General features: G+C 45.4%; 1 protein-coding gene across 2 annotated transcripts in view; it reads right to left on the bottom strand.

Moving 5' to 3' along the window:
- Positions 1 to 26,695, bottom strand: part of LOC103175619 (protein kinase C alpha type) — a 90,296-nt gene extending 63,601 nt beyond the window's left edge. The window contains exons 1-3 of one of the 2 annotated variants that reach the window (XM_042342585.1): positions 26,591 to 26,695; positions 18,758 to 18,932; positions 17,784 to 17,815 (exon numbers count right to left, since the gene is read on the bottom strand). In XM_042342585.1, coding sequence (XP_042198519.1) covers positions 17,784 to 17,815; positions 18,758 to 18,932; positions 26,591 to 26,654 — 271 coding nt within the window. In that variant the 5' untranslated portion in view covers positions 26,655 to 26,695. Of the gene's footprint in view, positions 1 to 17,783; positions 17,816 to 18,757; positions 19,085 to 26,590 lie in introns of those variants that run through there. The other variant, XM_042342584.1, reaches the window with a different exon arrangement.
- Between the last annotated feature and the right edge of the window lie 831 nt (positions 26,696 to 27,526).

Below are 27,526 nucleotides of genomic sequence, written 5' to 3'. Positions count from 1 at the left end.
ACAGTCCAAACTTGCTGCTGCAATACCAGTGTAATTAGAGCCAAGCTCTTCCAACAGTCTGGGTCCCTCCAGACAGAGTCGTTTCTAAGTAATTTCCAAAGAAAAATATTGAGATCTAACCAATCTATTCCAATGGGCCATTCAAGCCAGACCAGCCTCATTCCAGAAAACATTCCCCGAGTCCCGAGAGAACCAGAGGCACTCATTCCCTGAGGTTCTGATCATCTGGATTCTGGGGTTCATTGCTCCAGAAAGCATGAAATGAATGTCGGTGCCCCAAGAGAATTGAGAGGGAAAGTTGCCTCTGTAACTAGTTGTCATGAAACCTTATAAAGGCACGAAAAAATCTTCAAAACATGATCATTTAAAAATTTCCTCTGGTATCGCTGCTTGAAGCAACTAGCAGTCAAGAAGGGGCGCACAGTCATTTGCTTCACTCCTCACAGACTATATCAGATCACAGCCCAGCATTGGAATAGGCCATTTGAAGGCACATTGTGGAAGTGGGAGGAAGCAACAGTAACGGCCAGCTTGGACCAGTCAGATGGTCAGCAATACCAATGTCGGGGAGCAAAAGCCTTCTGCCGGGGTCCTGTCTGCCCAATCGTCACTCATTCAAATCATAACCGTTTGTGGGACATTGCTGCATGCAAACTGGTTGCCTGCATTGCTACAAAAAAAGTCAGTCAGTGCACTTGCTAGCAATTACCAGGAAAGCACTAACACACTTAAACTGCTGCAGGCTAGATAGTGACACAGGGATTGAGGAACCTGTTCGTCCACCTTACATCAGCATGGAACAGCCTCAGGCAGACATCCCTCACCCAAACCAGACCACACAGTACCAGTGATTTGACAGTCAAGCTGTGTGGAGAAGGGGGTAATAATAAATGAAAAATAACGTGGTCACTCAACACCCGACTGTTTGCGGGACCCTGCTGTGTGCAATTGGCTGCCGCGTTTCACCCACAAAATAGTTGATTCACTTTACAGTACGTCCTGTGAAGCGCTTTGAATAGTCTCAATGATGTGATAAGGTGTTATATCAAATGCAAGTATTATTATAACTCTCACCAACTGAGCCGCAGCACCGTGGCCCCAGCATGAGGAGGAAAGCGGGATCTTTGCTCAGTGGGGATCCTTAGCAGAGGCTCCTGTACTCACCTTGGGCTGTGGGAAACGAGAGCAGCGCTGATGATCGCAATTTTCACCCTTTAGCTATGTTCTGTGATGTTTTGGTCTTAAAAACAACAAAGTTCGATTTAAATGGATTAAATTCTAGTCCCCAACAAAGAGTCCTTGTCACCTCCTCCTCTCTGTCTCTCTCACGCAAACAAAAAACTGAAATTAAATGCAAATCAGCTACCCATTTGCAGAGGGGTGTCCAAAGCAGGTTCTTGCCTATTAGAAATGCTCAGTCTTGTTACAATAAATCTTCTCTCCAGCGAGCTAACTGCCTGTGGATCCCTGGCCACTGCTGCCTTAGCTCTGTTGGAAGCAGTCTTTGCATCTTACAAAGCAAGGCTCACACGATCTGCTGCATCCCTTTGACTGATCGCTTCAAGCTCTCAGCTGATCACCTAGCAGTGCAGCTAGGAATAACTTCATGAGCTACATTTCAGCCACACACGTCACACACAAGCCAGTTGCCCCATTCCCAGATGAGCCATTAGATTAGATGCAGCATTGCTGAGCAGCTGGCTGGGTTTACCACTTAAGAAGCAAATATTGTACCTCCCGATGTGTGAGGCAATTCAGTGTACAAATGTAAACTTGTGTATTGTAAATATTTCAGATTTGACTCACTGCAATTCATATGCAGCAGCTCAGAATCATACAGAAAATATTCAGCATCAGTTTGGCTCAGTTGGTCACTCTCTCCCCTGTGGGGCAGAAGGGTGTGAGCTCAAGCCCTCCTAATGCTGGGACTTGGACTCAATAGTCCAGGCTAATAATTCAGCACAGTACTGGGCACTGCATTGTTGGAAGGAGTCATCCTTTGAATGATCTTCTCTGCCTGCTCACATGGATGTGAAAAGATCTCACAACACTCCTGGAAGAAAAGGGAGTTTTGTCCCGTGTCCCAGGGCCCTTCTATGCATTTATAGTACATTAAATTTATGTAGTGCTGTGCACACATTTACAGCCACATTTTCCCATGAAAAACAATCACTACATTAATAAATACTGTAAAGCGCAGAGATGAATGTTAAAAGTACTGTATAAAAAAAATCATTTTCTATGTTGTTAAGTGTAGAAAGGTGCAGTCACATTTACAGGAACCAGACCCATCAATATTCTCAGTTGCATTCTGAAGTGACAATATACCAAAGGCTGAATGAAGGCTGAGCTGGTAACACATTGCAGGTTCTACTGCAATCCATCATTTGCTGTTTACGCTTGCTGCCCAGAGGACAAGCCATCAGGGTAATAATAATAAAAATAATAATCCTTGCATTTGATCACGTCATCAAGACTTCTCAATGTGTTTCACAGAATATATTGTACAGTGAATTTGACTGTATTTTGTGTGCAAAATGTAGTCACACATAAAACACAGGAAACTGCTTTCTGCAAGGCTTCAGGGCTTCAAGACTGGTGCATAGACCAATATTGAGGTACCCATGTTTTCAAGCATCCAGCTTTCAAGAACCATTTCTGTGGGTGCTGGTGTCAAAGGAGTAAAGGAGAGGTAACCACACGCACCCCTTAGCAAAATAAAAGCACAAAATCTAATCGTTCTGTGACTGAACACACCACCTCAAAAACTATAATAATGATAGTCCCTGCATTTGATATAGCGCCTTATGTTGTGGAGAAGCCTCAAAGCGCTTCACAGAATATACTGTAAAGTGAATTGACTGTACATTTTGTGGGCGAAACACATTAAAGTATCAAAAGGAATCTGTCCCAGTGGATTTAAAACAGTTATTTCTCAACATCAACATACTGTAGTCAGAGATTATACACAGGAAATAGTATTAATAGTTGCTCAAAGCTTCCCACTCTGTCTCTGACTCTATTAGTGTTCACTTAAAAAAAACTGAAAGCCATTTACTGGCACAGACTCGTGCAAATTATTGTCTCAGATGAAAAACACAAAGACCTTTTGCAGGCCCCGCAGCCTTTAGGAGCACAGCGGGGAAGGTCATACTGAAGTCGATTTCAACAGCGCATTAACCAACAGCCTCTCAATAGTGGTGGGGAGGTGCTAGCCCAGATCTACATACCGACTCACTGCACCAGCACACTCACCCTCCACCAAGGTTCGTGCAGAACAGAGAGATGTACAGGAAACTCGAGGAAGAGATGATCATGCATGAATTAGTGGTGTATAAATTGCACAGGGCAGCTTCTCCCCCCTGCCCCCACATTCCGAGTTGATCACATTTGACTTGACTGCCTACAATTCTTTCAACTCTGGCGTTCCATTAAAATGAAAATGAGTAACACGTAGATTAATCTTGTCCACAACAACCTCTGAGTACCAAACTGTGAGCCACTGAACAGCTGGCCAGCACGAAGCACCCAGTTATGCAGGTCTCTGAACAAATAGATGCCCGTATGCAGTAGGGCCATTTATCAATGCAACGATTGGACAGCTATTGAGCATAGTCTTTAACACCAAACCCTGTACGACTCCCCCTGCTTTCCCTGCATTATTAGTCAACTGATGGGGCTGTGTCCCCAAACACGGGAGCAGCCACACAAAAACTGCCATTGGACAGAAATGGAGTGGGAATGTTTCACTAAAGATAACAACCCAGGACATTCTTCTGACAGAGAGATGTCGTTAAGATCTCAAAATCCCTTGCAGGTAAAAGGAGGAAAGTGTCCATGACTGCATCTATAGGCAAGCGCAGTGGCCAAATTTTCACACAGCAAGGTCTCGCCAACAGCTACCAAGTGATGATCTATTATTCTCGAAGATTTGTTAGAACGGGTCACTGGGAGAAATTTTTCTTTTTTCCAGTCATGTGACAGGATCTTTAATGTCCACCTGAATAGTCAGACAGGGTCTTGATTTTAACAGGTTGGATGCATTGAGTCCATGATATATAGGATCATACAGAATTGGATGAGAACTCAAGCAGTACCACCATAGACATCTCATCTGACCATAGATCATAGTAACCTTGGAAAGAAAAGCACCAGTAATAATGCCATAGAGCAAACAATAATGTTTGCAGCTTTACTGCTCCATTGATGCCCTGTTAACAATTTATTATTCAGACTTAAAGTGAGACGCTGCAACCCTACCGGCATGTGTGGTTATGAGGTCTGAAAACACTGCTGTTTCCAAGTACAACATCAGAGCCCATGAAGGTGCAGTGAGTTACACCAGCGAGAAATTGAGTCACGCAGGGCCAGGCTTCCCGCTGGAGTCCAGAGACATTCAGAGCGCAGAAGGTGGCCACTCGGCTCATCATGTCTGTGCCGAGCTCTTTTCAGAGCAATCCTTTCAGACCCGTTTACCTGCTCGCAAAGCTGTCTGGTGTGTGCCAACTTGCAGGACTTCAGTGAGGGCATGAGAGAGAAAGTACAAACCATAGCTATTTTATAGACAAAGAGTTTTCAGTTATCTCCCGCAGGAGCAGTTATTCGGAATGAGCCCAGGGTGAAATCTCCAGTTTCAATCTGATTTGATTGTATTAAAGAGAGAATTTTTTTTNCCATGCTTCACATGAGAGAGAGGAACAAAAAGCTCCATCAGCGATTGGCCAGCCTCTAGGTATCAGCCGATAACAAACACACTCGCACAACCAGCGTCAGCCCCAGCAGAGCAGAGCTAACCCGGGGATGCGCTTAGACAAAACTGCTGCCATCAGCTCGTCTCCCAGGACCGCAGGAGGTTTGTACGAGTCATTCATTTGAATGAAATGACAAGACAGCAGAGTGTAGCTGACTGAGCAGCCTCTTCAGCACAGCTCAAGAGGAAGGAGTCGCTTGCTGGAGGCTTTGTATTAGAACAGGTCCTGAGCACACACTGCCTCTGTGGCCAACAAGAAGGATGGAGATCACCAGCGACTCTGAACTGTGTATAAAACGCTTTGGTTGTGTTGATCGGACAGCATCGCCAAAAAGATCCCGCGTCAAATTTGCCACGTTGTTGGCAAACCTGATTCCTTAAAAAGCTGCCAAATCACTTTTCTCGCTTGACAGCTGGAATTAACACAAAGACACACGTTGCGTGCTTATATTCCATTGGAGAAAATAATGCGCGGGGTGGGGGTGGGGGGCGAGAAAGAAAAAAAATCACACTGGAGGCGAATTCCGGTGAGGTGTCAAACAAAACCTGTTCCTTTGTAAGGTACAGATGTCCTGGCACCCCAAGAGGAAGGATTCTATCCTCCCAAACCAACAGGTTGAAACTCGACCTTGTTGCTGTGTGTCGGTCATTTTTAAAATCTACATAACAGCAATTCCTTTGTAACTGACAGTGTGAAGTGCCAAGATGTTCTTTGATAAGGTGCTACGTCAAATGGAAGGATTACTTTTTAAGCTGTTTTTAAAACAAACATCACCAGCTTTAGGTAATCCTCCAAACATCTCAGTCTGGGAGAGGTGGTGTTGTCAGAGCAAAACCAAAGAGTAGAGGGACTGTGGATCCCTATCTATCCTGCAGTCACTGGGCAAACTGCAGGGCAAGCACATACACCGCGAGTGAGGCTGGTGCAGAGTGTGGGAGCAAGGCTAAGACCAGGGAGTGAGGCACAGGAGTGTCCCAAAGGCCCAGGGAGAGAGACCCAAGAGTAAGGCTATCACACCTCAGCCCCAGAGAGTGACCGAGTAGGGAAAGATTAATAATAATAATTTGATATAGTGCCTTATCACATCGTTGATACGTCCCCAAGCACTTCACCGAATACACTGTAAAGTGAAATCTATTGTGTATTTTGTGGGCGAAATGTGGCAGCCAATTGCGCACAGCATCTGATAATATCTGTGAATGCCAGATCATTTAAGTGGATTTTGAACTCATCAACATCCTGCTCCTAGGAGTGATCACAATCTGTATACTTCTTAATAACCATTTTACAGAAAAGCCAAGTCTGTCAAACAAACAAAAAAGAAAAAAAAAAGGCACACCTCAGAATCCTTTTCATTAAAAAAAATTTGGATGTAAATTAACTGTATGATGGTTTAAGTAAATTTGAGAAGGGGTAGAGACCAGAATGTCACATGAACAACTTGATTTCAAACTGGAAAGGGTTAGAGAGAAGGCTGCTAGTATTCAGACTCCAGTTTTGGAGCAGGAATACAGCCAGTAAACTGGATTAAGAATCCTCATGCACATTTTCCAATGCATTTGCTCAGAGTGAAGCAAAATAAAAAAGCCCAGAGGATTAGGGCAGGCGATTTGACAAAAACTATAGGGTAATATAATAAAAAGGAACAACACTTACAAAACCATTAACCATAGCTTCTCATGTTCCTTCCCATCTGCTATTGACCCATTTACACTTGGCACCAAAACTCTAGGCAAATCTGCGCTGTTAATGTTGAACATTCCTGACTGAGTGGTTGACATTCACTTGAATTAACATAGACCACTTAACATTTATATTTTAAAAAAATACATGCTACATTACTGCATGTAAACTGCTCCCACATAATACGGAGTTTAGCCATCATCTGGAATTTACATAACTCCAAAATGTTAGCGATTGACACAGATTTACACCCCCTCGAGTGTGACACACAACAGGATTTACTGCTTTGGGCACCTGAGCAGGACAAGATGAAATTTAGAGGTATAGTTCACTCTCGCTTTCAGAAAAGTGCACAACTTCTGATGGGACAACTGTTCTCATTGAAGAGGCGACAGGCACGGCAGCCTGGCACTGACGCTGTAAACCAGCCTCTGAACGTTAAGCTGTATCTTTCAGCTGTAAGGTTACGGGCACCTTTTATAAAGGATTCCCTTTATGTCAGTTATCAGGTGAAGCAATCAGCTGGTTGATGTTTGTGGACAAACACTGCAGACAGCAGCCCTGAAGGGCAGAAGCCTCAGCAACAGCAAAGACAGAGCTCTTCTTGAGCTGAAGTTTGATCACAGGCCCCGGAATCGGTCCCCCCGGTGCTTGGGCACCTTCTAGTGCCCCATTAAACAAGAGTACTTTATCCATCCGTGAGAAGTTTAGTGCGAACCCACTCCCACAAGAGCTGCCACCGTTTGTGGAAAGTGCCCTTCACTTGCTTTCGAACTCCCCTCACACAGTTGGGAGGGCAACTCAAGTTGAGTTTCTCTCCAGCCCTGTGGCTCCGCCACCGCCAGCGCTTTGTCTGTGGCCGTTGACGGCTCCTCTCCCACCTTCCCTTGCACCGAGCAGCTTTGTTTAGTCTATAATGCTAACAGTAGGTGGCAGAGTGGAAGGTTACAGTGAGAACAGGACGGGAGAAGACAGGTTTTGCCTAAAGCTCCATGAGCTGGCAACAAAAGAGGAAGCAGCACATGTGGTACAGACTATTACGGTCTACTGGAGGCACTGGTTCAAGCTAGCACAGCATTCAATTACACTGTGAAAAACAGTCACATTACAAGCACGATAAGCCTTGCAGTTGGTATAACATCTCACTCAAAGTGTTTCACAGATAAGTTGCTGTCAAGTGTAGTGTCTACACTGTAGTTCGGGTTAATTCACGTCAAGAGTAGGGAAACAGCAGCAGCCATTTTGCACACAGCACAGACCACCCCCTCATCAAGTGTATCCAACGCCATTAGGAGAATAGTGAACACCTCTTTGAAAGGACTGCACATCTGACAAAGTGAGGCCGGGACTGAACTGTCAGCCTAGATTGTGAGCTCGAGTCACAACGTGGGGCTTGGACCCACCGCATTCTGCCTCAGAGCCAACAGTGACAGAGTTCACTTAGTTAGCTTAACAACCGGTTCTTTATTGGCATTTCTTACATTTGGAAATCGCATACCAAGGTGGACTGCTGTGAAGAGGCTGAAAACTGGGGGAGAAAAACGATGCGTTTCTAAACTGGGATTTAAGTTTTCTGGAAATAATGTACAGTGGAGAATGTGGAAACAGGAAGTGCCATTGTGGTTGTTCCTGGCAGGGAATATTTCCATGAGAAGAAGGATCTTGGCTTTGGTGGGATTGTCTTGTGGCAGTCTTAGCTCAGTCTAATCAAACAGTCATTGCTTGGGCCATGGCTTTCCAACCAATCCATCACTATCAACAGACTGTACCAGCAATTGGGTCACAGGGAGAGTCTGAGAGGTAAAGAGCTGGAAGGTCAATGCATCAGGAAGGGCAAACCTGCCGGATCAACACTGAGAGTGAAACCAGAGCTAATCCCTTCATTCATAGCATCATGGATGCCCTCACAACACAGGCCACTCTGGCTCGATTCTCCATTAAGCTTTACCTTCCAACGGGCTGGAAGCTGCGGGATTATAACGGATTAATACCCCAAATCTTTCTGTAACAATTTACGAAAAAGGGTCCCAGAAGGCACACCATCTGTGGAGCATGGCGGGCGAGATGCGAGAACCAGCATTTACAACACTGCTATTTCATTGCTCTGTTAACCCTTGCTCTGCTGACATGTACCCACGGGTTATTTAGGAGTCTAGCGAGGAGCAAGCTGCCATCCAACAGGGGGACACTCCTCACAATCTCCCCCTCCAAATGATTTTGGAGAAAAGTGATCTAACTCACTGCTGAATTGCGTTAAGTACATGTGGGGTGGGGTGGGGGGGGTGATAAAATACGGGAAGTGACCAAATGTTTGCTGGGAGAATAAACGACCCAATCACTTAATAAATATTGATTTACATCAACACAAGTCACGCTGGGGTCTTTAACGCCGGAATGTCACGCAAAAGCTGGCGGTTGTGGCCGCTCGGTTCTGACTGCGGCACATGGCAGGAGAGGCACACATGCATACGCTGCCATCTGTCAGCAGCAGTGGTTACCATGGTACCAGGTTCAGGCAGTAAACAGAGCAGCGATTGCACCGAGCCGTGGGTGCGCCCGGTATCTTAGTCTATAGCCTTTAAATAAAATAAAACGTTGGGTTACAGCGCAACACTTCAGCTCAGACACACGCCCACACTCCAGCTGACGCCAGGCTCCCTTTCATCTGATGGATGGCATTTTTAACATTCCCCCCACCAAGAGGGGGAAAAAACATCCACTTTTAACTCGCCAGCTCTTGGGGGTGAGACACTGAAAGGCCAAGGGCAGGAAGACCATTTTTTTTGTGCTCAGTACTCGCAAAGAGCTTCACGCAAGTTACCTTAGCGTGAAGTGACGGTCGTGAATTGGATGGTAGAAGGCGAAGTAGATAGTCCTTGGTCTGCTTTGCACCTAGCAATTGCTGTGCTAATTCATCTGCGATAATGCTGTACACACAAGAACGAGATACCCGGTCAGTTTTGGATGAGGGAGGATTGAATGTTGGGTGAGGGAGGCAAGAAACTCCCTTACGTGGAATCATTAAATGTCCAGTGAATCAGCAATCAGAATGCAACTTACACACATACACTAGGGCTGCTAACTCATCCTTATCTTATCAGAATTCTGGGCTCCAAAAGTTGATTGCGTTTGGGGGAGTGGGGAGAGAGGAGGGGGGGTGGGGGAAAAAAGAAACATCATGCACCAGGTTACCTTGTATGGTAATCTCTCCAGGCTGTGGGAGGTAAAGAACGTGATGGTACACAAATGCAAAACTAATCCCATCCAGCACAACCCCCATTACACTGAATCCAATGGGTTCAATGTTTGAGTTAAAATTGCAGAGAAAAGCGGATTTGTAAATGTCATTTAGTAACAGTCTTTCACTGCCTATTTTTGCTGCTTAACCCGCTTACTGCTAACGTCCCGCCAGACATTTCAGTGTTGAAATGTTGCTCATGCAGAGGATTAGAGGTTCACAGTCCATCATACCAGCTTTAGAATAGACCCAGCCAGCACTAGGCAGCAGCAGACAGTGTACATCAAGCAGGAACTAGGGCAACTTTCTGTACCAGGTGGAAACAGAAGGCCTGTCGTCTCCTCTTCATCCATAACATTCAAGAGTTCAGTTGCAGGCATTAATTAAGCCGATGACTCATGTATTAAAACAATGGAGCTTCCACTTTCAGCCCATTCCCTATCCTCTCCACCAAGTGCAAAGCTCCAGATAAAGATTGTCATTCATTAGCAGGATCTCGCTCTGCAGTGCTGCACAGACAGGCGAGAGTGCACAATTACTGCACAAAGCTAACATCTTTCCCCGGGTTTGAAGTCACATCGCAAGAGCATTGTTAACACAAACGCATTGTGACAACTCAAACTGTAGTGTTTTAGCCCCACATATTATCCCCCAATCACTGTTTAACCTTGGGCCAAAAGGGCGTCTCAATAGCATCATGCACAGCCTGACTTGGTCACCTCCAACACTCATTGTAAAAGGAGTTTCCCCCGTCTCTATTGGACAGTCTGAGGTTGCAAATAATGAGAATTTTTTGATTTAAGGAGCTCATCATGAAGTTATTCTTTCTCCATAACATCGAGGGATGGATCCCAGATTTTCATAACTTAAATCTTTCACAAGATGACAGGGTCTAAAATAATCCCATCACTGTTGGCCAAGTGGTAGGTAGGTCCCGACTGAAACCTGTACCTGGGAACAGTATTTCAGAGTGTAGACCAAGCAAGGTCCAATAGCTTCTGTGATGCTAGGGTAGAGGAGAGAACAACAAAAACAACTTGCACTTATATAGCGGACTCCACACAGGGTAGAGTCACAAAGCGCTTGAGTACAATCAACGTTAACATTGAGGAGAATAATCTCCAAATCGTCCCTTTTTGCCAAGCCAAAGGCAAGAAGTGACTCGCTCTTCATTCTAGATTCACACATGAAAGACCACTTGGGCAAAGAGTTCCCAGAGAGTCACATCAGGCCACAGCAAAGGGTCCAGAAAATAACCCAAACTGTTGTGTTGTCCGGACTTGAGAAAGACCTGAGCAAGAGGCCATGGAGCACATGTACAATTAGTTTTAGACAAGCTGTCGAACTGCATCATTTTAAAACTTCATTCATTCAGTCACACTGTGGCACAGGATTATACTAATCCTGCAGGTAAGTGACAGGGAAGCACCACTCCTGAATATTTATATAAGAGATCAAATACTCCATTGGATATGATGATTCTGTGCTATGTGCATGTGTGTGTGTGTGTGTATGTGTGTACCAAGGGAGGAGCAGGCTTGATGGGCTGAATCATCTTTCGTCCTCATATTCCTTTAGGTCTGGATTTCCTTCCTTCCCTCTTCCCTGCCCCCCCACCACTGAAAATCACCAGCAAAAGTTCACTGCCCCCTTCACAGCCTGACTCGTACACAATGTGTTCCGCCTGACTGCAGCGTCATCAATAATGAAGAGGGACTAGGAAGACTGCAGCTTCCCAGGCTCGCACTGCAACGCTAAGATTCCAGCTGTTTGGAGTTGAAATGCGTGTGGGAGGAAATCAGATTGTGAATACCTGCATCACATTTACATTGTGGGGTAGAATTGTCCTGAACAGTTCATACACGCTCCTGCTGCTGCTAATAAATATTTGCTCCTTACATTTAATATACTGCATTATCATGTCTTCGAGACGTTTCAAAGGGCTTCACAGAAGTGAATTGACTGTATATTTTGGGGCACAACGCGACTGCCAATTGAGCACAGCAGTGTCCCACAAACAGTCATGGATTGCGTGACCAAATTATTATTTTTTTAAGGTATTATTACCCCCAGAAAAGCGATCCACCAATTGACTAACAACCAGGTTCCTACTTACTACTAGGTAACAGAAGTGTGTAAAGTAAGGAAATTTGCCCAACATTTCAACATGCTCTCTGTACAGACCAAGCACAACAACCACCACCACCGCCCCCACTTTGTTGTGCTGTAACATTAACACCTTTTCTGCCTCCACATCCTAACGTTCATTCCAACATCCCGAAAGCGATGTGATAGCCTCAGAGACTGACTGCATTGAAAAGCAATTTCAATCATTCATCCGCAGGTGTTGACAGGAAGGATTTCTAGATTCCAGAAATGCGAAGGTGATAAATCGAACAAAGCATATTGGTAAATCGTTTCATTTTCCTCCCAGCCCAACAAATCCCGTCAATTAGGGCAGGGCCACATTATGTCACTGTAATCTCACATTACAAGGCAACGTGAGGAAAATTATGGTTAAAAGACAAAATTGATTTATCAGACACTTAAATGGAGATTTAAAGATGACTTCAGATATAAAGAACTCATTGGGATTTGGGTCCTACATCAACATGCCACAACTCGCTTTGCTGCTTAGCGGGGACTCGATAGCAATATCCAGCAATCGAATCAATCCACTACTGTTAACTGCAACTCCTGATTTGCGAATAACAAATTTCTTAATGTGCGAGATTCGTAAAGTGGCCGATCGCATTTCCCGAAATCCGGACGAGATCTCCCTTTCTCCCACCCACCCACCTTCTGGGGCTCCACAGTTTCGCAATTTATTCTCATATTGAATCTCACAAAATGAAGGAACCTTAACATTATCAAACCACAAGTCTTAATCAGCATATAAAAACCAGTACGCTGAAGGCTCATTTTAGCCTCGATATACAGAAACCTCTCATGATAAGAAGCATTCCCGAGACTGAAAAGTGGGATTTTTAAAAAAAAACACAAGAACTTTCTGTGTGGAAGCCCAGGCCACCGACAACTTTCACCCACTTACCAGTGTAATTCACCTGATCCTATACTACCACACCAGTGATTTCTTCTCGGCTGAGCCGGCTTAGATGGGACAAATGGAAAAGAGAAGGGATTACCATAATGCAACACCGCTAAACTCACTCAGTCATTCACACAGAGTGAAAGCAGGCTTGATTTAATGTGGGTATCAGAGTAAGCCCATTAACTCTTCAGGTTAGGCAGAGACTTCAGATTGCAACATACAATCTGCAATTATTTGTTATTTCCAGCATGTCATGCAATGAACGTTAAGAATTGGGGAACTGTACAGTGGGGGTAGGGGAGAGGTGAAGGTTTCTTTTAAGAACAAAAAAAAAATTCGAGTTTTGCGCCAGACAGTCTCTACAAAAGTCACAGCCGAGAAAGGGTTTAATCTCTCCAACTCAGTACAATAATCGCTCGTTTGCACATTGGAAAGAGGGATTAATTCGTTTTTTTTTAAAAAAAGGGCAATTTGGAAAACCCATGCAGTAGTGATCAGTCAAACAACCCCCTTTTGTGCTGAAAATGTCAAAATGTTTCCTTTTGGTTTGGGGCCAGAACTAGACACGAACCCAACCCTGCGTTTGAATGTTCCCTCAGATCCACAGTCATGAAGATGTCCCATTTGCTCATTTTCTCTTTGCGCTAGTGAGCTGTCTCTTCCGATCGCATGTTTTTTTTAAAAAAAATACCGTCCAAACCGATGGGATGAAAGTCTCATCTTTTGAACGGTCCCACGCAACAGAGAACCAGCTGCGTGGTTTTGAAAAGAAAAGCTAACAGCAGTGCGAGAGCTCAGGTGTGCTGTAACAAGAGAGGAGATTTATCTCACCAGACCCTCACCGCAGGGAAACAACAGAGGTCACTCCTGTGCACTTTTAACACGATCATAACCCTACTTGGGGACCCGGCACTCACTGACGCCAACAGCCAAGATTGATGCACGAGGCAAACTACCCGAGACAGCATCAGGACTCGCAAAGCACCAGCAAAAAAACACACACACACAACAATCAATGAATCTGGTAATTGCTCAGGTAAAATGCCACTTGGACTTCAACAACCACAGGTTAGACAGAGAAGGAGTATGGTTTGTACCACCACAGTAAGCACCACTGTAACCTGTACAGAGCTGCTGACATTCTTCACTGTCATTCCCTCGACAGGATCTGCATGTTTTAACCAGCCTCCTATGCTGGATGTTTCAAGCAGGCAAGGTAAGACAGAGTTGGAGGTAAATAGTCTGAGAAAGGCCCAGAAGCACATCCTGGTTAATGGGTCACTTGAAGCTCGGTACTTCCTCAAGTGAAACCAGTTCAGAAAAAGTTTGTCAATGTGCATTTGTTCGTTGCCACAACTACTGTGGTAGTGTAACGATTTCAGTTTGCGCCATTTAGACATTAACACACTTGCTGCGTGTCTGGGATCAGACGTCACTTGGTGTGGGCGAGGCACTTAAGGTGGATGCCAGATCCCAGGGAAAGTGGATTCCCAAAACATCAGCAAGCCTCCTTACAGGAGAGCAAAGTGACCTGCAAACACTTATCAGACAATTTCATTTTAACACCAGCTGCATTGCTGAAATACATGTGCTGGACTGATCTTAGGAGTCCTGTAACAGTGGTCAAGCTACCCTTTAAGTGCTGTAAGTGCTCTAACAGCTCTAACCTCCCTACAACAGTGGACCTTTATCAACAACACCTTGGAATTGGTGACAATAAGTATGGTTGAAAAGAAATGTCTTCAGTCATGAACTAAGAGGGGAGTGGAAAGGAAGCAAGCTACACCAGCCATCTATAGATTTAGTCCAACTTGCCTTGTAGGTTACCAGAAAGGCAGGAGTTTCTACATTCGTTCAGTGGCCACGCCTGAATTTTAAAAAATGATATCAATCTTTACATCTTCAGAAGCTTTGTACCCTCAATGTAAACCTTATTGAACCATTAAATCACATCATGTTCAAAGATCGCCTCACGCAGGAATAATTCCACAGATATTAGCAACAGCTTCATTACTGAATAGGTTTTTGAAAGTTTTTATTCTAACTACATTATTAATTTACTCTGCTTATCTCAACCATCATTTCCTTGCCCCTTAAACTTTACCCATTTAGATATTTTTAAATATAGAATCAATTTCTACAATTGCTCAACTCCATATTTTTCCAGATAAGACATCCGTTTAAGATTTATTTATCAGAAGATATTTGGGGTAAAGTTTGATCCAACCTCTTTACCACAAATCCCAGTCGCTGATAAACAGGAGCACCCAGTGACTGTGTATTTCACCCACAAAATACACCCTCACTCCACTATCCAATGTATTCTGTGAAGCGCTTTGAGGCGTCTCAACAACGTAAGGCGCTACGTCAAATGCGAGGAGTATTATTATCATCGAACAGCATGTCAACACTGCTGTGATAAAGGAGTTAAACACAGAACAATTGGACATTATTGGGCTATGATTTACCACTTGAATTGAAGTAGAACCCTAGGATTCTTTCATGGACTACTGTGCCTATTTTAACATCCGTCGCCGGCTACATTGAGACTCAAACAAACAAACAGTGAAAGTTTCACTTCCTAAAGTCACCAACATTTGTAACAGTAGCTGCTGAAGAGTTTAAGTTAAATTGTTACCATAACTAAAGAGTTTTTCTAAATTGACACAACGCAACAATTCTCAGAATACATGTTTGAAAACAGTAGGAACAGTTGCTGATTATTATTATTATTATTATTATTGTTGTGTGAATCGGATTCAGTCCCGACAGCCACACTTCTCGACGTTCGTTCAGAAGCCAAACGGAAATGCTCTCTTCCTTCACCCTGAAATGTCCAGCTCGTCTTCAGAGCGCCGCGCGACATCCGGCCACCGAATAGCGTCCATTACGGAGGCCGTTTCATCGATCGCAGGTTAGCACAGCGCCTCGGAAACTCCCGCTGCTCGGGGCTCAGGGCTGTGCAGTGTAAGAGCCCTGAGCCGAGCCCTTCTTCTGAATTGCTACGTTACCAAATGGCAGATGGATTGACCACTTACATAGCTACGCATTCAAAATAAGTCCCCTCCTGTAATTACGGGGACTTTGAACTCGGACTAGGCTGACACTCTTTTATGAAGTTGGAACATTGCATCGTTGGAGCCACCGTCCTTAGGATAAGATGTTAGGAATTCTATCCTCCCTGGTTAGGTGGACATTAAAGATCTGATGTTACCATTCAAAAAGAGAAGGGAGTTGCTCTCAATATCCTGGCAAGCAATCCCCCTGATAAAATTACACATCTACTTCATGGTTGTTTGTGGGACATTGCTGTGTGCACATTGACAGTTAATCCTGCTGGAAGCTTGTACACTCTGCTAATGTCTTGTACACCACAAAGTACGGGTCATTTTGAAATATACGCTGCGCTGAAATCAATCACCAAAATGAGTCTGCAAGGAGCTCAAATTATAGCACGACTTGATTTATTGGTTGTTTTGGGGGAACGTATTTTTGAGTGTGAAAAAAGGAGCAATTTCCCACCTAATGCTGATTTTTTTTTTTTTTACAGTTGAATACCTAAACTAAATTCTTAAAAGAAAAATTAATCATCAACAAAAATAGAACAAATGCCAAGGTTTTGATTTCATGGTTGAAGGTACAGTATTGCTTAGCATACGTAGCACATTCAGGTGCCAGTCAGTACAGTTCTAGGATCGTATGACACGACACTCGGGAAAATTCAATAAAATAGCAAACTCTACAACTTTAAGATAAATTGCTAGTTACTGATTACTAAACAAACCGCCATGCTGTCTATAGCTGGGAGGAAGGCGGGGGGAGCTGGGGAGTGGAAATGGTAAGAGAGAGAGAAAGTCAGCTAATTCAATTCATCCCTTTACTCAGTTTGTGAAGCCAAAAGTTCCAAAGAATCGCAAGTCCTCGATTCCTGCCTTAATGACGACAACAATTACCTCTCCCCAGTCCTCCTGATCCAAACAAAATTCCTTGTACATGTTCAAAACTGGTTCACTATAAACCTCTAGATCATTTTTTTTGGCATAAAGGGAGCGTTGCCGTGCAAGTCTGTGCCATAAATTACAGGACACAGAAGAGAGGGAGGGGGGAGAAGAGAAAAAGCACTAACTATGTGTGTGAGAGACCGACTCGAACTCTCCATTCACACAACTCTAGTCAGGTGGAGAAAAGATAGCAACACAACAGATTGATAGCTCACACATGCCCTGCCCTTTCAAAAAAAAAATCCTTGCATTAATATCGCACCTTATCACATCTTCGAGACGTCTCAAAGCGCTTCGGCGAATATACGGTAAAGTGAATTGACGGTATATTTTTGTGGGAGAAAAGCAGCAGCCAATTGCACGCAGCAACGTCCCACAAACGTTAAGAAAAAAAAACAGGAGGAAGAGAAGAAAGCATTCAAAGACTAAAAAAAAACTGCACCTCAAACTTCCTCTTGACCCAACCTCAGAGAATTTAGTAACAAGGGAGTCAAAGGAAGAGAGCATTTGCACTACAAAGCAAGTGCCAGTACTGGATACACTACAATGTAGCTCGAGGCTTTAATACAGAGTTACCCAAATCCCATAACAAAAAAGAATAATATTTTCATTCCATGTATAGCGCCTGTAACATCACAGCGCTTCACAGAATACACTGTGCAGTGAATGGACTGGGTATTTTGGGGTGAAATCCCAAGCAAAACTACCTATCCAACACAAGCAAACAGCTTTGCCTTTTTCTTTATTATATATATATATACACACACACACACACACACACACAACGTCACACACCCATTTTCCCCTTCAGAGGAACAATTTTTCGGAAACATTTCAACACCACTGTACAAAATAGACAACTGAGAGTTGTGGGGGAAGAGAGGAAAAGAGTCAGAGACACAACAGACAGATCCAGAGAGAGATAAACCCTCTGGCACTGAGTCGAGGAGAGAGAGAGAGAAAGAAGATTACTTTCTTTCTCTCTCTCTCTCTCTGTCTCTCTTACACACTCACTCTCTCACACGCACAGCCTGGTCTTCCTGCTTTCACATACATACCTTGACACTGGAATCCTTGTTTGCCAAATCCCCTGCAAAGAGAGAGAGAAAAAAAAAGGGGAGAGAGTGTGAGAGAGAGAGACAGAGGGACAGAGTGTGTGGAAAAAAAACAAGTCACGAGTATTAGAAATAAGTTCATTTTTTTAAAAAAAATCGAAAGGCATTAGTTTTTTCTCTTTTTTTCTGGGGAACGCACATTTTTTTAAAAAAAATGGGTCGACTCGAAAGCAGAAAGAAAGCCCGAGGAGCTCAGACAGAAACTTTTGAGGGCGAAGAGAGGGGAGAGGGGGAGAGGAGGGAGAGGAGGAGAGGGAGAGAAGAGAGGGGAGAGGGAGAGGAGGAGAGGGAGAGAAGAGAGGGGAGAGGGAGAGAAGAGAGGGGAGAGGGAGAGAAGAGAGGGGAGAGGGAGAGAAGAGAGGGGAGAGGGAGAGGAGGAGAGGGAGAGAAGAGAGGGGAGAGGGAGAGAGGGAGAGGAGGGAAGAGAAGAGAGGAGAGGAGGGAACAGAAGAGAAGAGAGGGGAGAGGAAAGAGGGGAGAGGAGGGAAGAGAAGAGGAGAGAGGGGAGAAGAGGAGGGGAGGGAGGGAAGAGAAGAGAGGGGAGAGAGGAGAGGGAGAGAGGGGAGAGGAGGAAGGAGGGAAGAGAAGAGAAGGGAGAGGAGAGAGGGAGAGGAGGGAAGAGAAGAGAGGGGAGAAGAGGAGGGGAGAGAAGAGGAGAGAGGGGAGAAGAGGAGAGAGGGGAGAAGAGGAGAGAAGAGGAGAGAGGGGAGAAGAGGAGAGAAGAGGAGAGAGGGGAGAAGAGGAGAGAGGAGAGAAGAGGAGAGAGGGGAGAAGAGGAGAGAGGGGAGAAGAGGAGAGAGGGGAGAAGAGAAGGGGAAGGATGAGAGAGGAAGAGAGGGGAGAAGAGGAGGGGAAGGAGGAGAGAGGAGAGAGGGAGGAGAGGGGGAACGGGAAGGGAGTGGAGTGGTCCCTCTCACCAGATGAAGTCGGTGCAGTGGCTGCAGAATGTCGGCTGTTTGAAGAACCGCGCCGTGAATTTGTGGTCCTTCACCTCGTGGACGTTCTTCTGGCGGAGGGCGCCTTTGCGGGCGAACCGGTTCCCCACGTCCAGGGTCTCCGTCCCTTCCACGTCGGCCATTTTCGACTCGGGAGCTGCACGGAAGCGGCGGCGGTGCCGAGTGAAGGCGAGAGGGCAGCCCGGGCTCCCGCTTTATCCGCGCGCCGCTTTATCCGCTCACAACTGCGGCTCCGCCACCGGCCAAGACGCACCGTGCGCCTGAGCGTCACTCCCTCCCTCCCTCCCTCTCTCCTCCCTCCCTCCTCCCTCTCTCTCTCCTCCCTCTCTCTCTCTCCTCCCTCCTTCCCTCCATCCAGCCCCCAACCCCAACCCAACCCAATCCGGCCCGCTTGGCGGCCCGCGAGCGCCCCCTGCCGCCCCACCCCCACCCACCCCCTTCCCTCCCCATCCTCTCACTGCACCCTCCACCCTCACCTGTAAGTTACCCTCTCTCTCTCTCACTCTCTCTCAGGGCTGTGCTGTACTCACACCTCACCCCACCCCCCACTCGTGTACTCAACTCCCTGTGTACTCACTCACTCACTCACTCACTCACCCACACCTCCTACCCCCACCCCCACCCCCCACCCGGCTCCCGACGCTGATTTGCACTCTCGTCAAATAATCCTGGCCCGCGAAACACACAGTCACTACGCTCCGCGGCGTGTTCCGCGCGGCGCTTTGAGACGTCTGAAAGCCGGGATAAGGCGCTGGATCAAATGCAAGGATTTATTATTATTATTATAGATCCTGTAACCTGCATATACACACACCCACACACGCGCACGCCCCCCCCACCCCACCCCACACGCACACACACACACACACACACACACGGGGATGGGGGGGGGGGGGAGTGTATCAAGGTATGTTAACGAGCTTTTCGTGTAATGTGACCGTAGGCGGTTTGAGAGAGGATCTCTGGCCAAATAAAGATGCAGTCTTTAAGGTCCCATCTTCTGCTCTGGAAGAATTCATCAGAAGAAACTTGAGGGGGGCAGGGGCGGAGGTGGGGGTGTGGCGGGGGAGGGAGATAAAAATACGATTTCTGCTGTTGTGTTAATAAAATTCATGAATAATTAATTCGTGGTAGTTACGTATCACTCAGAGTAAACTACTTAGTGTAGGGTGCGTGTGATAATAATGGTACAAAAAGGCCCTATAGGCAAGTCTCCGTCCAAACCCAACATTCCTCACTTCCACACCCCGATAAGGAGTCATAGAAACAGGAGTAGACCATTCAGCCCCTCGAGCCCGCTCCACCGTTCTGTTAGATCATGGCTGATCTGGACCTCAAATTCCAATTACTCCCCTTTTGCCCTGTTGCAGTATCCACAACAACTGCAACTTGCATTTATGCAGCATCCTTCACCTGCTCTCCTCTTCTGATCGCATCTGTTGGGAGCCAGTTTGGCTTGGAAAACTAGATTGAAACATGTGGCAGATATTCTATTGCTCTGCCGCATCGATAACAAGGCAGATGCTAAGAGAAAACATGTCGGTCAAATGTTTTTAATGAGGTGCAGAATCTGCAACACCTGCAAAAGAAAAGCTTTCTTGTAGAGACCTCTCTACATAGCTCCAATAATAATAACCGCAGAGCTGGCTACCGGGTTTTAGACAGTTATGTAAATAGAGTTCTTTAACAGATGTTTGGGGACAAATTAGCCAGAGGCTAGAAATTATGCAGATCCTATACATAGACTACTGGTCACAAGACCATATCGATGCATTGACTTAATGACCCGAGAAAATGCAGAAGATTCGAATTACAGAACAAGTTCACACAGAAGGCAAATGCCAACAGGACATCACCACAAGATGTCAACCGGTGTCTGTGACAACTAAAAAAAAAGAAGTAACAGGCAATCACCCCACCTCCAAGAAAAAAAGCCAAAATGTGACCATATTAAATGCACGTGGCTTTGTGCTCCTTTTAAAGTCATTTCATTGTTGTTTCTTTACCTTAATCGGCCAATTTTGGACACGCTGATGACCGAAGAGGTCAATTCTTGCTTGGTGTCCCTCCTTCATTTGTGTATTTGGAATATATCCTCTCACACCAACAGCAACAACAACAAAATTACATTTTTGCAGCGCCTTTCATGGCGGGAGGACGTCCCAAGGCGCTGGACAGACAGAATTTCTATAAACACCAAACTATAATCTGCACTGTGCAGTTCTTGTCCTTCCTGGACAGCAGGTTGTTGTGGCTATTCCTCTGAACAAACTTGCTATGCCCAACCTCCATTCATTCCCCACAACTATTTCCACGACACCTGAGCATTTGTACAGGATAGCGTGATTCATTGCCTTATCAAGCTTGTTTAAACCCACAAAGGATTTAATTATGAAGATAGTCCCATAATCGGCTGCATTCCTGGTGCAGAGATAAAAAATAAATTAAAAAAATAATTTGGTCACTCAATCCACGACTGTCTGCGGGACACCGCTGTGCGCAATTGGCTGATGCATTTCGCCCAGAAAATACACAAGTCAGTTCACTTTACAGTATATTCTGTGAAGTGCTTTCCAACGTCTCAAGGACGTGATAAGGCACTGTATCAAATGCAAGGTTATTATTATTATTATGTTGTTACAATAAGCTGAGCAGAGTCCCGTACTAGCGTGCAAAGCATAGGAAGTAAAGAAAAATGCATGGACAGGCAGCACCCCGGCTACAGACACGCTTGGATCCAGCCTAATGGGATGTTTGCATTTAGAACGAATATCAAATAAGCTTTATGCAGATGTGTGGGAGGTCTTGGAGAGAGGGCTCACACAGCATAAATCTTATTCTATATTTTTGGAATTTCTAAATTGAAACTGCATGTTAGAGAACTTTCTCGGCTCACACAGGAATTGAACTGCGAGTGCAAGTTTCTGTAAGTGTAACGGCTAATCACTCCTTGTATAATAATCTAATAATAATAGTAATAATAATAATTCTTGCATTTGACATAACGCATCGTCACATCTTCGAGATGTTCAAAGCGCTTCACAGAATATACTGCAAAGTGAATTGACTGTGTATTTTGTGGGTGAAAATGTATCACTTGCTTTCAGAATGAAAAGCTTGCAGAGAGAGAAAGAAAATACTGCAAAGGATCCCCCAGTGTGTTTTTTGGGAAGCACTGATGCTCTTTTGAAAGAACATAGCTTACCTGGTAAATTAGCTGCCTAAGAGCATTTGCTTTGACTTTGTATAATGTTGCGTTGAAAGTGTTAATAAACACAGTATTTAAATTTCAATAAATAAATTGATTGTCATGATTATAATAGACTGTAAATGTCGGTCTGTGAGGTAGCTTGTGTTAACAGTTTGACACATAAAATGTCAAGTCACTACTCAGAGTAACTGGTTTGAGGGCAATTGTTCTAATAGATGGCGTGGTTCTTGCTGGACATTTCGCTCACAAAATACCCAGTCAATTCACTTTACAGAATATCCTGCGAAGAGCTTTGAGACGTCTCAGCAACATGATAAGGCGCTATATCAAATGCAAGGATTAGTATTATTATTCTTGCTGTATACCAGTGCTTCGAAATCAATGTTGTGCGGGTTTTATATCTCAAGTTGTTTCATGTTATTATTGGATTTTATGAATGGTGTCATTACGACACTGTTAACATTAACGTCAAACCCTGTCTGCTCAACTAACTGTGGTCAAGTGTTTGGAAGCTATGTTACAGTATGGACATTGGCATTGCCTCTTTAATTGCCACTGTGAAAGCAGCTTGATTGTATGTTGCCACCTCGCTAATCGACGGGAAGCTCTTTAACAGGTTTATTCATAGAATTTGGACTGCGCAGTTTATGTGGCATTAATTGGTGGTTCCATTTCAATGGCTGCCTCTTCCTGTTCACGGCTTTTTAAAAATACAATCCAAAATGTCAAAACATGCAACTATTCTTAATTGTAATTTAATATAACCCCTTTGCTCGCAACACCTGAAGCAGCAACAAACTAATGCAAGAGTCTGAGTTTTATCTTCTGCACTCTGCGGCGAGATGGAATAAATGGTTGGCAGGCTGCAATCACTGTGGTATATGTGGGAGGCATGAGCTGTTTAAATGAATGCGCTCTGAGACTCTATACCGTCCGTGAGGGGCACTATATAAATGCAAATTGTTGTCGTCTTAAGATCCTCCTCTTCCCCGCATCTTTGCCAACCCTCCTATCCTTCACGCTCACTGCTCGTGTCAACACCCCTGCTCGTGTCCAAATATCTGACTGTCCAATGTCTTTGGACGTCCTCCCAGTGTGAAAGGTGCTTTACAAATGTGAGTTTGTATTTTATATTTCTTTGTTGGTGTTGAATGTTCTTCCCCCAACTGACAGGGTTGGGGAATATGACCAGTGAAGGACAGTGAGTAAGTGCCCTGTTTCTCACACATCATCTACTGAGAATTGGCACCTGGCGTCCAACTTTCAAACACGAACACAGCTGATCAGATAGATCTACAAGAAGGAAACCGCTCTACTCATCTCTGGGGCTGTAAGCAGCAAGCTTACGGACTAATCCATATTTACAGCTGCATGTTATAAATGCCAGATGCAAATATCTTGCAAATTTAACCTGAAAGCTAATGATGGATATATGCCTGACCTTTTCTCCAAGCCTCGCCCACACTCAGATGGTTTAGCTGTGAACAGAGCCTGAGAGTGCAAGTTGGCATTCAATGCAAAACTCACAGTTTCGTATTAGTTTTATGCTGACCTTGAATGAAAACCTCTAATAATACCCTGTATGACTCAAGTCTGTCACCACCCCTCTCTGTGCGTGCGTGTGTGTGTTTGTGGTGGGGTGGGGGGGTGGGGGGGTGAATATCCAACAATTAGGATTCTAGTATCAGATATTCTTTTTACCAAAAACACCCATAAGTTATAGACTGCATGCGAATAATTGTATTTGCCAGGCACACAGCTTGCAGGTTCTGTTTTGCAGCTACAGAACAAGGCAGCTATACGGGTTCCTGTAGATTAAAATAAGCAGAAGTGGTAAACGACTTTGACTATAATTGATTTCTTTTCACATTTGTGATAAAAATAATTTGTCTGCTGCCAAGACCTTTCAAAAGTAACTGGAACACAAATAAAGAAAAATCATTGATGTGTGGTAGAGCGAGATGAGAAAGTGCTGATGTATTATTAGGAGAGGCATGTTGTTAGTTCCTATCCACAACATTCCTCCAGTGGGGAATCAAATGTCTTTCTAATTAAATCACATCAGGTTTGACTATGCAACCTCCTTGCTTATCGGCCTCCCCAACCCCTCCTTCCATAGGCTGCAGATCATTCAGCACTCTACAGCCCATGTCCTCTCCTGCACCAGAATCCGTGACCCTATCACCTCCTTCCTCGCCCGACTCCACTGATTTCCCACCACAGTTCAAGATAATGGTCCTCACCTTCAAAACCCTCCATGGTCTTACTCCCCCCTACCTCTCCGACCTCCCAACCCCCTACCATCCTGCCCACTCCCTCCACTCAGCAGGCTCTGGCCTGCTTCACGTCCCCCGCCTTGCTCGCCCCACTAATGGTGAGCGGGTCTTCTACCACTCTGCCCCCACCCTCTGCCGAACTCACTTTGCTCAAATCCGGCCTAACGGTCCACCGCCACATCTGGCTGGACCTCATCAAGAACTACTGCTCTGTTCTCACCTCAGCCAAATCATCCTTCTGTTTCAGGTTAATCCTGAAGGCGAAAGGCAATCCCAGGCTCCTGTTCTCCACCACTAACCGGCTCCTCTGCCCTCCCCGCCACACCTTGCAGATACTTTCCTCTGACTCTCACTGCGAGAAAATGCTGGACTTTCTCAAGTCCAAAATCGAGGGAATCCGCTCAGCTGCCAATGCCCTCCCAACTTCCAATCCCTCCCTACCCCCACCCCACATAATTACCCATCCGACAATTACCCATTCCTCTTTCCACACCTTTGAACCTGTCACCCCCTCCTCTGTCTTCGACTCCATGAAGTTCACCTGCTTCCTCGACCCCATCCCAACCCCTCTCCTTAAATCCCAGCTCCACCTCCTTGCCCCACTACTCGCCGACATCATTAACCTCTCCCAGTCATCTGGTATTGTTCCTTCCCCCCTCAAAACAGCCACTATCACCCCCACCTTGAAGAAACCTTCCCTCGATCCATCACAGCTGTCCAGCTACCGGTCCATCTCAAATCTCCCCTTCCTATCCAAGGTCCTTGAGAGAGCTGCGGCCTCCCAGCTTCGCTCTTTCCTCTCCTCTCACTCCCTCCATGAACCCCTCCAATCAAGTTTCTGTGCTGCCCACACCCCGGAAACTGCTCTGGATAAGGTCACAAACGACATCCTGACCATGTGTGACCAGGGCTCCCTCTGCCTCCTAGTACTGCTCGACCTCTCCGTCGCCTTTGACACTGTGAACCACTCAATCCTCCTCCACCGTCTCTCCTCCCACCTGGACTAGTTCAGGTCCTACCTTTCACACCGCCTCCACTTCGTCGTGGCAAACAGTTTTTACTCCAGCCCCCCGCACTGTCTCATGCGGTGTTCCTCAGGGCTCTGTCCTCGGTCCCCTCCTCTTCACCCTCTACATGCTCCACCTTGGTGACATCATCCGCAGACATGGGGTAAATTTCCACATGCATGCAGATGACACCCAACTCTATCTCTCTGCCTCCACCTTGAACTCCAGGACTACTGGCGTCCTGACCGACTGCCTGTCTGACATCAAGTCCTAGATGAGAGCCAACTTTCTCCAACTCAACATCAGCAAGACTGAGGCCCTCTTGTTTCACCTGAACTGTCCTTTCTCCCCCACATCCGCGCATGACCGGCACTGCCTACCACCACTTCAACATCTGCAACATTGCCAGACTCCGCCACTGCCTCTCACCTCAGGCTGCTGAAACCCTCATCCACGCATTTGTCACCTCAAGGCTTGATTACTGGAACTCCCTCCTCATCGGCCTTCCCAACTCTTCCCTTCACAAGCTGCAGATCATCCAAAACTCGTGCACTCTCACGCACCAGACTCCGTGATCCCATCACGCCCACCCTCGCCTGACTCCAGTGGCTCCCCATCCCCCAGAGCATCGAGTTCAAGATCCTCTTCCTCACCTTTAAGGCCTCCATGGCCTTGCCCCCTCCAACCTCTCTGACCTGTTGACTCCCTACCAACCTGCCTGCTCCCTCCATTTACCGGGCTCCGACCTGCTCCATGTCTCCCGCCCGACCCACCTTACCATCGATGGCCGGGCTTTCAGCCTCTCTGCCCTTACACTCTGGAACTCCATCCCACGGTCCCTTCGACTCACTTCCTCCCTCGCCTCCTTCAAGACCGGTTTCAAGATCCTTCTCTTCGACCGTGCCTTTGGTCTCCCTCCCACCTCTCTGCCTTCCCTCACCCCTACACCACCCCTTTCCCATGCTTGGGCCCCGACACCTGACTGTTCAGCGATGTGAAAGGCGCTCTATAAATTTAATTTTGTTGTTGTTGTCTGAAACTCCATCCCACAGTTCCTCCGCCTCACCCCGACCCTCCTCTTCGACCGTGCTTTGATAGCCCTGCTTCCCCCCACTGCCTTCCACCCTCCCCGACCCCCAGCTTGGGTCCAAAACACTGACTGTCCAGCGCCTTGGGATGTCCTCCTGACATGAAAGGCGCTAAACAAATGTAATTTTATTGCTGTTGTTGCTACTGTGCAACAGGAACATGTAGAAAAAATATTTTGACTGACATAAGCAGACAAGCTTACGCAACTTACCTTTGAGGAAACTCCTCCAGTTCCAGCACTGAGGCCTCACAAAAGCAGAGTTTCTGCTCGCCATTCCTGGTATGTGTAATGTCCTCACCCACAACCCCAGCCCCCCTCAGCAGGTAGCAGAACAAGATTATAAATATATATATATATATATGTGTTATATATTCATTATATTTGCATATACATACATGCAAACACAAACACAAGCACACACACACACAGCTTGCTTTTGCTCAGAGTACAGAAACTAAGGCATTAAGGAAGTGCATATTGGGGATACTTCTGCAATTAAACCAACTAAAACCATGCAAATTACCGATATAAGGTACTGATGAGCTTCCCGTTGTCAGTCCAGTTAAGTTCCCCTTCCCATTAGGGAATTGATAAGCAGGGGATATCAAGGGGCAGGTGACAATCTTTCATCCAACACTCCTCACTAACAAAATGTTCAGCGAGAGGATTTTAATGGGACATAAAGTAGCAAAGGAAGTTCTTTAGATTATTCTGGCACTGGCAGCACTCAGTGCTCACAGCTACAGAGTTATGGGGTGTTTCAACATCAACCAAAACATTAGTTCTGTATCTCAGCTTGAAGTTGATTTGAAAGGCCAAGTGTGTAATGCAATCTTTACTTTAAGTTAAACTGTAACTTTGTAAAGTTTATTGCACTGGTAAAAGTCAACCTGGCTCAATATTTCCCCATAAATTCACAGAAGATTTACCTATAAAACATGCTAACAGCTCTTCCTAACAACGCGTAAACCATTAATTATCTATCTATCTATCTATCTATCTATCTATCTATCTATCTATCTATCTATCTATCTATCTATCTATCTATCTATCTATCTATCTATCTATCTATCTATCTATCTATCTATCTATCTATCTATCTATCTATCTATCTATCTATCTATCTATCTATCTATCTATCTATCC

The sequence above is a fragment of the Callorhinchus milii genome, unplaced genomic scaffold (assembly GCF_018977255.1).
Source record: "Callorhinchus milii isolate IMCB2004 unplaced genomic scaffold, IMCB_Cmil_1.0 Scaffold20, whole genome shotgun sequence".
In the NCBI taxonomy this organism is placed as follows: Eukaryota; Metazoa; Chordata; class Chondrichthyes; order Chimaeriformes; family Callorhinchidae; genus Callorhinchus; species Callorhinchus milii.
Note: the sequence above shows the minus strand (reverse complement) of the source record. Positions and strands in the feature narration are given on the sequence as shown.